Here is a 13,986-nt window from a genome sequence, read left to right as displayed (position 1 = left end):
ATTGTTCAATTTCACAAAATATTGATGGCTTATCAAAAATATTGAATATATTGATACTTACGCACAACTGATTAGTGTTAAATCCGCTTAAAATAGCTTCACAGACAAATAAACGTAAAAATTGAACCACATTGATTGTCATCTATCAACGATGCAATAGAAATCATCCGTTGTCACTTAAATATATTCAACTAGCATCCTCAATAAAAGATAGAAGTATTCTTCATCAAATGCTAAAATTATTTAGGTACGTAAGCTTGTGCGTGCCTTTGGATTTTGACTAAATCTTACAATAATCTCTGAAACTTTTCGCAGAATTGGGCATAAAATTCTATGAACGCTCGCTTACAGGTGTTTTAATTCAAATTTGTAGGGTTCTCAAGCTTATTTCCTTGCAACTGCATGGCCCAGTCACCCCCAAAAAGCTGGATTTGCACAACAGCTCGTATTAATAAATTTTCTGTACAAAATAGCAAACAAAACCAATACAAGACAACTTATATTACTTTTCAGAATAAGTGCTCAATATACCCTGGAATCAGCAATTCATTACATACCGGTACGGATGGGAACACTCACTTGACATACAGATACATTCACTTGATATTATCTAAGCTCAGAAGCATGCTATAAAAAACAATGTATGGAGCACTTTTACCTTGTAGTTTTATCTGAAAGTTTGACGAACAGTGTAAGGGTCGCACACGCTTAGCAAATCTTCGACAGAGCTGCGAAAGCGACTCTTCACGGAGTGAGTGTAATTTACACTCACCACGTGGAGAGTCGCCTTCATAGCTCTGTCGCGGCTTTATTATGCATGTGCGACCCTCACATTATTCGGCAAACTTTTAGATAAAATTATAAGCTAAAAGTGCTCCACACACTATTTTTTGATAGCATGCTTCTGAGTAGAGATAATATCAAGTGAGTGTAACTCTTTGCAGGTGAGTGTTCCCATCCCTGCATACCGGGTGTTCTTCTGTTTTCTAAAGGATATTTTAAAACAAAGATTTTGTGTAGTATGTCTAGCAAAAAAAATTCACATCACTGTTTCTTAACCTTCCAGGACGCGCGCCATCAAGCAACCAAAACTGCACCGCGCGCACGTTGCATACAACGAGCGAGGTTTTTTGATGGTGTTGTACTTTTCACAACAGCGCGCGCGCTGAAGGGTTAATTAAAAAATTAACTAAAGATCACTTTTTTTTCTACACCAGATGGTTGACGCAAGTTATATCTATCATATCCTACCTACTTTTGATAATCACTTAGGTAAATGTTAGTTTTTTGAACGAAACATCTTTCTTGATTTTTGGCCCAAAGTTACCCCCAGGCCTAATGTCACCTTTACTGACGGTACATCAAATCACGACTTATCGACAATCCGTTGCACAATTAGTAAAAAAAAAATAGGGTCAGACCACATTGGATACTTCTTGGTACTATTGTGGGTTCGAGTGTGCCTTCGAAAGCGGTTAAACAGTAAATTTGAATCAAACCCATACATGCGATATGTAGGGGAACTTACGTATTTTCGGCAGTTTTGTTCTCTTCGTCATGGGGTGTTTTTTGAAACGTACTGAACTCAGAATTGGCCTCAAATCCTTCCCAACCAAGCTGAGTTATATGCCCAAATTTCAGGCAATTCGGCCCACAAAAACCCCCCTTGACGAAGAGAACAAACCTGCCGATAATACCCTTGGTCACCCTATATCAAATCGCGGCGATTAGGTATAGGTGAAGAATTAGCAATACAGTAGACGTTCGATAAGTTTACGTTTACAGTTTACGTTTCAGTTACCGAATGAAATTCGCTAACTGCAACGACTGACAGCCGTCAAATAGTTGTCAAATTCTGTTGGACGCAGCCAGAATGCACTCAAAAACATCGCAATGCAGCTGTAGTGCATCCGAAAAACATCGCAACTCTGTTGACGTTTTGTTTTTGACAGATAGCGGTGCGATAACTGCAAAATTGTTGCACTTAGCGGACTTGCAGTTAAAAAGCATTGCAGTTAAACCGTTTGCACCGAGCGAACGTCTACTGTAAAATTATCTCAGACCATATCTGGGACAACCGGTAGTGTCATGGAATCAGTTCCGGGTATCCCACCGGAAGTTACCAAATATAAAAATGAACCAAACCCATACCATACGACACATCAGATCGCAGATTTTTTAAAAACCTAATGAACGGTTAGCAAGAAAATAGCCTTAGATCACATGTACTAACTGTTGTGTAGCAGAACTACCGTTCAAGTGATAAATCATATCGTGGCTTTGTTTGATGGCCTGATAAACGTTGGGTATGAACAGTGACGAATAGGTCTAAGTTCTCATAAATGATGACCTGAAAATCTAGAATGACGCTTCAAAATTTTGCGGCTGCATGACACTTGTTTTGTTTGAATTTTGGATCGTTGCACAATGAGAAAAAATAGGTATAAAACGCGAATAAATTCAATATCTCTGCTCGGAGTGGATGGATTCAGATGAATTTTTGACACAAGCTGCAAAAATCTATACAGTTTCAGATAAGGGGGGTGTCATTCGCCGCACGATGCTGGAAATCGGTGTATCGGGCCTGTTTTACCCCACTATCTCTCGTTTTCATCTATTTGGAAAAATCCTGAAGTGCAAAATAAATGATTTATTTAATTTGTGTTTGTATAAAAACTTCCGTAGTATGTATCGAATGGAGCTGGTTTGGCTCACCGCACGGCTTTACAAATTGAATTATCTTCAAATAACTCCGATATACCCTATTTTTTAAAACTTTCACATGCATCTCTGCCAGGAGTGGAACGCAATCGATAAGAGTAAGACCAACCTTATGTCAAATTGTCGATATTATGCAAGTTTTTGCACATATACGAGTTAAATGAGTCATTTATTTTGCACGCCAGTCGGGAATGGATGAGGATTTTCTCAAAAAGGTGAGAGAAAGAGAGCGTGGGGTAAAACGAGCTTCATACACTGATTTCCAGCATCGTGCGGCGAATGACACCCCCTTATCTGAAACTATAGAGATTTTTGCACTTTGTGTCAAAAATTCATTCGAATCCATCCACTCCGAGCAGAGATATCGCATTTATTCGCGTTTTATACCTATTTTTCCCACTGTGCGTTGTCTTATATTGACTGAATATCGGATGTCATGCTAGTATAAAATGTATCCATATTGAGTAGATTAGGCAGTTTTCATTTTGTATTTATGTCAATGTCATCTACATGTCGCTTAAGTTTTGTCGAAAGGATATTTTAAAGCACGAGAAAGGCACCATCACCGCTAGGTGGATTAATTCGGGTTTTTTTTATTATTATATTCGTTTGTTATCATGCATGAGCTTTTGACCAGTCTATGGGAAATTATTGTTCAATCAATAATGCTGACCTCATTTAAAGTGTATACTAACAGGTTATTGTTTTCAATAAAATTATAAATAACAAATTACAAATAAACAGGAATTCTATGAAAACTAACAATATGTTAAATGAAAGCTTTAAATTTATATATTGTGGGAAAAATTCAAGAACCGGACAGCCAAAATAACTAGCTGATTAAAATAGTAGATATATCATTTTTGTCCTTTTTACACCATAACCATGAATACCAAGTACTTCGGAGCTAATTTATTCGACTGATTCGACTGATTCGACTGTTAATCGATTCAAGATCTTTTGGCAGTTAACAAAAGATACAATATTCCAGAATATGTAAGCTATTTTTTTAAATTTCACACAAGATTCTAGGAGGTGTCTGGCATTTCTGGTAATTTAGTCCATGGTCCATGAAGCTATTTTGGAAATCCACTAGATGCCAAATCCACAATATTTTCTAGAACTTTTGGTCCATCACACAAAATAAATATGTTAAATACAAATAATACAACAATAGTTTTAATAAGTGTAAGAAGGGTTCTGTTCACCATAGGTGGATTAAATCGGGTTTTTATACTTAGTTATACTTTTTTGTATGACAATATTTTCTAGCCAAAAAGAATGTTCATGCCTTCCCTAAAAAAACTTTAAGATAGACCACTAAACAACAGTAGCAACAAATAAAACCCACTGAAATTTGATGCAAAACATACTTGCGAAAAACTTTCGTTGAGAGAAAAACTCGAGAACCGGAAGTTGGACGAAGCCACAAAAAAGAAAGACTTCACCACATATCATATAAACTCGATTTGAAAAGTTTTGCCTTACGACAACGGTGGCGACGACGACTACGACGACGAGAAGGAAGTTGATTGAAATTTTGGGCGACAACAAAGTGTCATCGACAGTCGATGTTGGTGGTCTTCTACCCTACTTGTCTGTGGCAAAAAAAACGAAACTTACGAGTGAGGGGAAGATGTGGCTCTAGAACTCAATCATTTTGAGTAGCTGTGTATCATCATTCTATCAGACGTCGTTCAGTGTTCAGCGAAGGGATAATATACATTTTCTATAGAAGAGGATATGCTAAACCGGATGCTGTTGGACAGTGGGAGAATTCTTTCAAGACGTTTTTTTTTTAAATATTCTTTTTAACTTTTTTTCAGCGTATCATGCCAGTCATTGTGCAGTTGTACCAACATTTACTTTGGTGAGCGCGGCTAGTTTGAGAGAATTCATTACCAGGAGTGTGCTGTTCGACATTAAAAGTAAAAAAAAATATGACATGCAGTTAGCATGTTAGTAGATGATCCAATTAATTCTAGTTCTGATGGCTCTACCCCATTTGACATACTGCCGTTTGGCATAAAGCAATTTGGCATAAATGCCATTTGGCATAAAGGTCATTTGGCATAACAAGGATAACAATGGCCTTTATTCCAAATGACATTATGTCAAACGACAGTATGTCAAATGAGGTAGAGCCATCAAAACTGTATAGGCTTGATTAAAATGTGCTTGTTTGTTTTCCGATCAGTAAAAAATCGAACAATTTCTTTAGCCTATCCACTGTTTACTTCCTGCTCCCGGTCGAAAAGAGAATCTTCACTGGTCTCACTCGAATGTAAATCGATATACACATTCTTTATTTATGGCACAGTTTCCCCCCTCCACTTGTTGTTTGGTTGATCTAAACGACAGGGTCGAAATAATGTTATCATCATCGTTGTCAGGATGTTGGCATAGCCGTCCACTTCATGAAGCATTTTCCTTATCCAGTGTATGACCATTGTTACGATACGGACGTCGAAAACCTCTTCAGACAAACTCGCTTTTTAGTTGCGTCAGCTACAAGCTACAAAGAATTTTTATTTAACGCATGTTTTAGTTTATAATTTAAGGTTACCTTACAGTTTTAGTTTTCTACGTCTATCTTCCGTCTTTGTAACAATGTTTGTTCAGTGTTTTGTGTTGTCCTGTAGATATTTATATTTAGTTCACAAATAGTTCAATAAATTCAATTTTACTTACAATTTGCGTGGAAATTAGAGAAATACAAATACAAAATTTTCAACAATTTAGAGATAAGTTTTAACGTGTTCAATGTCACTTTTGCTTTCGTGTACATTTAGGTTTAGGTCGGTTTTACAAATAGGAGAACGTCAAATTAGTTGACATCGTTGGTTTCCACTCTGTCCCGAGTATCACGTTCAGTGGATGTAAGGGTGGTACTGAACGCCTCGGGTTCCGTCGCGCACATACCCCCGACCGTATTGCTGTCAGAACCTTCAGCTATACCAACATCTTCAGCGACATTGAGTACTGCTATCTTAGACACTGGACGTTGCTGGATACCCGCTGTAGTCTGCACGTCGACTCTGCGGACACGCCCATCCCTTCCTGGGTATACTTGAGGGATTCTTCCGCGTGTCCAGCTGTTCCTCTCCTTCTCGTTGGCAATCATCACCAGGTCACCGACCTGGACATTCCGCACCTCTCCGAACCATTTTGACTGCGGCGACATAACTGGGAGGTACTCTCTGAGCCACCTTTTCCAGAAGTTGTCGAGCATAACCTTGATCATGCCCCAATTGGAACGCAGGGCTTCTGCATCATGCGTCGGCTTCGTGGCTGGCTGAACTACTCCGCTGGCTCTTAGGAGCAAAAAATGGTTCGGCGTCAAGGCTTCGTGCTCCTCGCTCTCCAGCGGTAGATAGGTCAGAGGGCGCGAATTGACCAAGGATTCTACCTCCGCAAGTGCTGTAGCTAACGTCTCATCGTCTGGATTGCGATCGGTCAAAGGACAGCTGAGAGCACACTTTACGGAGCGTACAAGCCGCTCTCATACGCCCCCCATGTGAGGAGCATACGGTGGGTTAAACTTCCACTGGGTTCGGTAGTTGGTGATGGTAGCCGCAAGTGTTCCGTTGATCGACCGTATTTGTCTGGCAAGTTCGCTGCTCACGCCTTGAAAATTGGTTCCTTGGTCGGAGTACACCTCCTGGGGAGCTCCTCTACGAGCGATGAACCTACGAATTGCCTGAATGCAAGACTCGGTTGACAACGACGTCGCCACTTCCAGATGTATTGCCCTAGTAGTCAGGCAAGTGAACAGGGCTACCCATCGCTTTGCACTGGCCCGTCCGACGCGAACAGTAAGGGGTCCAAAGTAATCCAGACCTACAAACGTGAAAGCTCGTACGTATGGCATGAGCCGTGCTATCGGTAATGGACCCATTCTCGGTACTTGTGGTACACATCGGTACACCGAACACCAGGTGCAGCATTTCGCAATCTTCCGTACGATAACTCGAAGCTTCGGTATGTGGTACTTCTGCCGAATTTCGTTCACCACTGTTTCTCCGTTTGCGTGACCGTATTGCCGGTGATACCAGTTGACCAGGAGATCCGTCACGTAGTGTTGCTTGGGTACGATGATTGGAAATTTCGTGTTGTACGAAACGTAAGGTGAGGCTTTGATTCGACTGTCCTTCCGTATTACTTCTCCTTCGCCCAGGAATGGCACCAGCTTGTAGATGCTGCTGCTCTTTTCTACTGCTTCCCGTTGACCCGATGGCTCGTGCAGGTTGCTCCGTAGAACGTCGAATTCCGCTGCGAATACTTCTTCTTGCACTAGCTTCCATACCAGATACTCTGCTGCATTCAGCTCTTCGCATGATAGAAATCCCGTGGTGATCGCCGAGCCATTCCTTTTGTGTTGACAATTCTGGTAGAAACGGCGTACATATGCGATTGCTCTCAGCAGTCTCTCCCATTTGGAAAACCGCTGGAAAGGCACAACGGGTTCAGCCGTGTGCTGAACATGAATACGGACGTTCCGTAGCTCTTCTGCCGAATGGTCCTCCTGCGCCGAATCTGCTTCAGGCCATTTAGACTCGTCCTCGTATAGGAATGCAGGACCGTTGAACCACCTGCAGTTCTCGTGGTAGTTGGGACCCTTTCCCCATTTTGTGGCTTCGTCCGCCACGTTTAGCTTGGTTGGCACCCATCTCCAATCTGCAACGTTCGTATCTTCGAGGATCTCCGTAATCCGGAATGCTACAAACTGCCGATATCTCCTATGGTCTGATCGAAGCCAGGCGAGTACCGTTTTGGAATCGCTCCACATCACCCTTCGCTTGATCGGAATGGTGTGATTTTCGGTGACAGTCTTCATCAGTCGTGTTCCAATCGTTGCTGCCTGAAGTTCCAGACGAGGTATCCCAATCGATTGCAAAGGAGCTACCTTGGTCTTTGCACTAACCAAACAGCACCGGATTGTTCCGTTGTCCACAACTCTGAAGAAAGCAGCGGCCGCGAACGCGCTTTCGCTTGCGTCTACGAACACGTGCAACTCCAACGATTCGTAGGCTTCTTGGCTGTATCCGGGAAAATAGCACCGCGGGATCCTCACTTTGTCCAGCGACCGAAGTATCTCCAACCATTGCTGCCAACGTGAAAGTATTTCACCGGGAATTTGCTCATCCCAGCCGACCTTCGATCTCCAAACCTCCTGGATGATGACTTTCCCTTCGATGACAAAGGATGCGACGAGACCTAACGGGTCAAACAGACTCATCACCAGTCTTAACACCTCTCGTTTGGTGGGAGTAACCGCTTGGTCGAACAGGCGCTCCAAATCTCTTCGGAAGCTGGTCGTATAAGAAAACACGTCTTCGCTGGGTAGCCAGACCATTCCCAGGATGCGTTCTTGCTGACTGTCCTTGTCCACCACAAAGCATTTAACTTCTTGCGAATTTCGCTCTCCGATGCGCCTCAACACTTCGGGTGAGTTGGACATCCAATGTCGTATCTGGAAGCCTCCTCGAGCGTGCACTGTTCGTACATCCGATGCTAGCTGAACCGCTTCGTCGACGCTGTCGACGCTATCCAGATAGTCGTCGACGTAGTGGTTCTCTATTATTGCCGCAGCTGCTTCTGGGAGTTCCATCGAATGTTCCATTGCGTTTATATTTTTGGCAAATTGTGTAGAGCATGGTGAGCAAGTTGAACCGAATATGACCACGTCCATCACAAACACTTGTATTGGGTCCTCCGGTTTGTCACGCCACAGAAACCTCTGTGCTTGTCGATCCTCGGGCCTCACCTCCACCTGATGGAACATTTCCATAATATCGGCGCTAATAGCAATTTCCTTCTGACGGTAGCGGCAGAGCACCGCTTGAAGAGGCACCAACAAATCTGGACCTTTCAGTAGAGCCGAGTTGAACGATACTCCTTGCACGACAGCTGCCGCATCCCAGATGATTCGCAACTTCTCTGGCTTCCGGGGATTCACAACGATACCCAAGGGCAAATACCAGATGCGATTAGGGTCCGACTCTTCCAGTTCTCGCTGCGAAGCTCGATGTGCGTAGCCTTTCGTTTGGTAATCAGCTATCTGCTTCCTCATCTTGGTGTAGAGCTCCGGTGACTTGGACAGGCGACGTTCAAGACATTTCAGGCGCCGCTCAGCCATCGGACGGCTGTTGGGAAATACGAAGTCGTCGTACTTCCAAAGCAGGCCGGTCTGGTATCGACCGGAAGGAGTCCGTACCGTTGTTGCTTCCAGAATTTTTCGTGCCCGTTGATCGTCTGCCGATTCTACCGGTTTCACAACAGACACACCTACGCTCTCCGTCGAAAAGAACTGCTTGATCAAGCCATCAAGATCGTCGTCGTGGCTACGAGTGCAAACATGGAGTACCCGGTGTGAAGTAACTTGATCCGTTGGTCCAGTGCAACCATACACCACCCATCCTAACCTGGTTTTGGTGGCTACGGGTTCACCTTCCTTGCCTTCGCGTTGTTTGAGCGAATTCTTCACACTGGTATTATCCAGCCCGATCAAAATCCCTGGAACGATATTGTCGTAGCTCAGAACTGGAAGTCCCCGTAGATAAGCGAAGCGATCCTCTAGTTCCTTGAAGTGCACTGACTGCCGAGGAAGATCCAAACTCTCCACGGTCTGCACACCTCTCAGTTGGAACTGTTTGCGTTGTCCCACACCGGAAATCTGGATCTGCACTTTCATCGAATCTTCCTCCATTCTCTTGACTCCATTAGTCCACTGCATGCACAGTGGTGATACAGGTCCATGTAGGGCGAGCTGTTCAACCAGTGACTTCTCCACCAATGTTGTGTCGGACCCACCATCGAGGAAGGCAAACGTTTGGACGGATCTCCCGTTGGCGTGTAACTCCACTGGGATGATTCGGAACAGAACCTTGTTGTGGCAGTGTTGGTGTACGTTGACTACTCGAGATACTGAATTAGACGGTGCAGCAGGCTGTCGTTCTTCCTCTGGATTGCCGGCATGAAGAAGTCTATGATGCCGTTGTCCACAGCCGTCTGTCCCACACATTGGTGCCTTGCAGGGCCACTTTCCGTGCGGATAGAGACATCTTCTACAAAGGTGAAACTCCTGTGCGATCTTCCAACGATTTTCCAGCGATTTGGATTTGAATGATGGGCAGTCCTTCGGTTTGTGTCCACTTGTCTTGCAGACCATGCAAGGCCGTTTACCAGCACCGGGCTGATGCTTACTGTAATCCGGTCTGGTTGCTGCTGGTTTGTAGTCTCCTTGACTCCTACCGCCATGATCAGTCGACGCGTGGGTATTTATGACTGCTTTTCCCCTCGGTTTGTCCATCACCGGCGTTACTCGACTCGCTGCTTCGACGATAACATTCATGTAATCCGAGAATGTTCTCAGATCAGCTCGGGCCGCTCGTTGCGTGTACAGCGCCCAGTCCAATTTTATGTTGGCTGGGAGTTTGTCAACCAGCTCGTTGACTAACATAGGGTTGGCCAAATGCATCTCTTGGCCGGTGGCGACCAAGTGAGCACAGAGATTGCGAACTACCAATCCGAAATTGATGACGCTCTCCAACTTTTCGGAATGTGGGGCCGGCGCAGCTCGCACTTCTGCCAGCAGAGTTCCAATGATGGATTCAGGTCGACCGTACAATGTACTAAGCGTGCGGATTATTGCCGGGACGTTCATCGGATGAAGCAGAAAACAATTGACAGCTTTTCTAGCTTCCCCTTTCAGGCAACGTTGAAGCCGCATTAGATTTTCAGCTTCACTGTAGCCGCAGATGTTCGTCGAAGTCTCATAACTACTCCAAAATAGCGGCCACTCCGCGGGGTTTCCCGAAAATTGAGGAAGCTCCTTCGGGACGACGTGTCGGGCTGCCAGTTGCTGAGCTGTTGGAGTGTTGAACCCGCATAGAAATTGACCATTCGCTAAACAAGACAAACCGTATCGTGAACGCAGTGTTAATGGTAACCTATTTTGATTATAGTTGATGTATGTTCAGCCGATTACGGTAAAATCATACTAGGACTGCAACTACTGCTAGAACATTAGCCGTTATTGTTCATAAATTGTCTGATAATGTTGCGATTCGACCGCATTCGCATCTACCATATGAGAACATTTTCGAACCGTACCACCTGTGGTTCACTTGCTGGGCTGGATCGCAACTCGAAAAATTGGCAGCCATCTTTCAATTTGCAGAAAATTAGGTGAAGGAATGTTTTCGTTCTTATTTGTTTTTATTTTGCTCCGTTGTTTGCTATTATGCTATTAATTCGTACCGCTTAATCGGAAGCTCTAATAACTGCACTGGACGTGGAAATGGAGGTAAGTTGTGTTATACTTTAAAATATGTATTTTTGAACTGTTTTTTTTTACATTCGTATAGAGCCGAAGCTTTGCGTCAACACTTGTTAACATCAAACGCAGCTGCGAATACGGAACCAACGCGGGCACCAACTGTGCCTCCTGATGTGTCTACAAGGCCGCTGTTCTAGAAATTCGTGGTTGTGTTTCGTCCAAATATGCCGAAATGTTATATATTCGTGGAAGCGAGCGTGGAAGTGGATCCATCCGCTCATTCGTCTGAACTGCTGCAGTACTCGTCGGGAATTCAACCAGAATTGGAAATATCAGTTGTTGTGATTTAATGACACATTAAGAGATTTTTTTATAATACATGAATATAAAATGATTAGAAATGTTTGCGTTTTGAATTTAATTTTAAGTTTAAATAAATTAAAAAAGAACGTCTTATTTGAACCACACCACCAACTGTTTCCTGTTATTGTACGATTGTAGCCCAACCATAGTTCCAACTTTCCAGTAGTAGATTTCTCAACCTTATTGGGTATGTTTACATTACTGTCGTCAGGCGAAATTTGTTCACAAAAAGTAGTATTTTGATACGGTAAACATTCTTAACGACCCGTTGCTCGTATGGTCGAGTCTTCAAAAACTTCATTCATTATGGTCGAAACTTTACCCAGTAATGGTTGGCTTATGGTTGAGATTACCATAATGATTATGGTTTAGAATCGACTATAAACCATACTCCGTGATGTTTTGGTGTGGTTTGGATTTATGCGGGAAGTTGACCGCTTGTGCCCCACAACTTGGAGATGGTACCTGGTTAAATCCCATTCCCTGCTGCTGCGCTGGGTAATTGATGGCATACGGATTCACTAGTCTCGCGTTGATCGCCGCCGGGATATTCACTGATGCCGCGCTGGCCACTGCAGAGCCATGCATCGCACTACTGGCCGCTGGGACTTGAAGAGAAACCGAACTGGTCACTGGAGGAATAAGTGACGGCTGGCTATGGAAACCTTCACGCGAATTCATCACTGGCACAGATGTTATCGTTCCACTTTTGAAACGGTTGGGAATCACTGCTGGTTCAGTCACTCGCGAATACACAGCTGGAGTATCATGAATGGTCACTGCACTTGTCGAGATCGCTCGGATCGCATCACTCGCGAACGATGGTATTTTTGACACGGGAGGGAAAGGGGGAGCAGAAGAACCCGATTGTAGCGAGAATATTGGACCCGAATAGCTCGAGACACTCATCAAAGGTACATTATCAGTGTGTGGTAACTGAGAGAGGATTTGATTTGTAGTTGTTCCAGCTGGAACTGTTATACTGTGTGCCCTCGCCCTGAGCTGGTTAGAGAGATGGTTGTCTGCTATCGGATAGGCCCTACCTACACTGAAGGAGCTAATATCAAAACATTGCTCTGTTTGATTTACGTGCGATATCGTGTGTGGAAAAGGTACATTCTGTGCCCTACTAGCGTTTTCTGCCTTAGCTGGTCTACTGGGTGTACTTACAGGAGCTGAATTCGAATACAAACTCTTTGCGGCCTCCAGTCCCTTGCCCGTGCTGACGAGGTGGTTCAGCGGCGCCGAATATGTGCGGTTGAGTTGATCATCACGGACGACATCGTTCACCGCCGGTTGACTGGTGGCTGCTGGCGGGGCGAGTGGGGTAGAATGATACGCTGGAAGCAAATTTGCGGCTCCCGTTGTTGGACCTAACGGCGAAATCTCACTCGGTACACCCAAACCACTGCAAGGTAGACCTGCTGCAACGCTGGATTGGTCTTTCGACGCATCGGAATTGATCGCTGCTGTAGATTGGTGGTTTGGCAATCCGGACGTGCTTGGTAGTGTTGTAATTGGTGGCTGCAGCTGGTTGGATGAAATACCCTGCTGTTACGTGGTTCCAGTGGGGGTACGATCCCCAGAATTGGAAGTCAGGGTCACTGGGTGCTTGTCTATCCATCTCTGCACCTTTTCGATGCTTTTGACGCTGCTCCGCCGACTCCGCACACTCCTTCCGTCTTCGCTTTCCTCCACTTGTGCACGTAGCAAATCATATTTGCGAGTGATGTAGACCTTCTCCAGTTCGATCTTTTCGGCGATCGCTTTCTCGCTCCTTTCCCGTTCGAGCTGCATGGCTCGCTCCTGAAGCTGCTTCTCCGCTTCTGCCCGTTGCACCATCAGCATTTCGTGGACACGTTTCTCCACCTCTAGCTGCAGCATCTCTAACTGCAATCGCGCCTCCCGTGCGCTTGCGGTGGTTGAAGCCGACTTGGACATGGAGACGGAGGGGGCTGGGTCCCGGGGAACGCACAATCTGCAGCAATAGGTGCTAGAAGTACCCGGATTGCCATCTTGCACACCGGCACATGAATGGTGATACCGTTTTTGGCACCTAGCACAATCGATCATAGAAACCGGGCTGTCTGGCTCCGTGCAGAGAGGGCAATGACGATCCATATTTGACACCTCTCGCTCGCCAAGCGCCGGCTGTTTGCATCCAATTGGATGAAACGGATCGTAGAGAGTGTAAAACTCTTGTAGGTTTGTTACGGGACGGACGTCGAAAACCTCTTCAGACAAACTCGCTTTTTAGTTGAGTCAGCTACAAGCTACAAAGAATTTTTATTTAACGCATGTTTTAGTTTATAATTTAAGGTTACCTTACAGTTTTAGTTTTCTACGTCTATCTTCCGTCTTTGTAACAATGTTTGTTCAGTGTTTTGTGTTGTCCTGTAGATATTTATATTTAGTTCACAAATAGTTCAATAAATTCAATTTTACTTACAATTTGCGTGGAAATTAGAGAAATACAAATACAAAATTTTCAACAATTTAGAGATAAGTTTTAACGTGTTCAATGTCACTTTTGCTTTCGTGTACATTTAGGTTTAGGTCGGTTTTACAAATAGGAGAACGTCACATTAGTTGACAGCGTTGGTTTCCACTCTGTCCCGAGG

General features: G+C 44.3%; 1 protein-coding gene across 1 annotated transcript; it reads right to left on the bottom strand.

Moving 5' to 3' along the window:
* Positions 1-5,548: 5,548 nt before the first annotated feature.
* LOC134286226 (uncharacterized) lies at positions 5,549-13,486 on the bottom strand. Its single transcript, XM_062847812.1, has 4 exons — positions 12,998-13,486; positions 12,559-12,913; positions 6,252-10,590; positions 5,549-6,188 (listed from the first exon to the last, which is right to left on the bottom strand). The coding sequence occupies exons 1-4, from the start codon at positions 13,484-13,486 to the stop codon at positions 5,549-5,551; spliced, it is 5,823 nt and encodes a 1,940-aa protein (XP_062703796.1).
* Between the last annotated feature and the right edge of the window lie 500 nt (positions 13,487-13,986).

Source organism: Aedes albopictus, chromosome 2, assembly GCF_035046485.1.
Source record: "Aedes albopictus strain Foshan chromosome 2, AalbF5, whole genome shotgun sequence".
Taxonomy (NCBI): Eukaryota; Metazoa; Arthropoda; class Insecta; order Diptera; family Culicidae; genus Aedes; species Aedes albopictus.
Note: the sequence above shows the minus strand (reverse complement) of the source record. Positions and strands in the feature narration are given on the sequence as shown.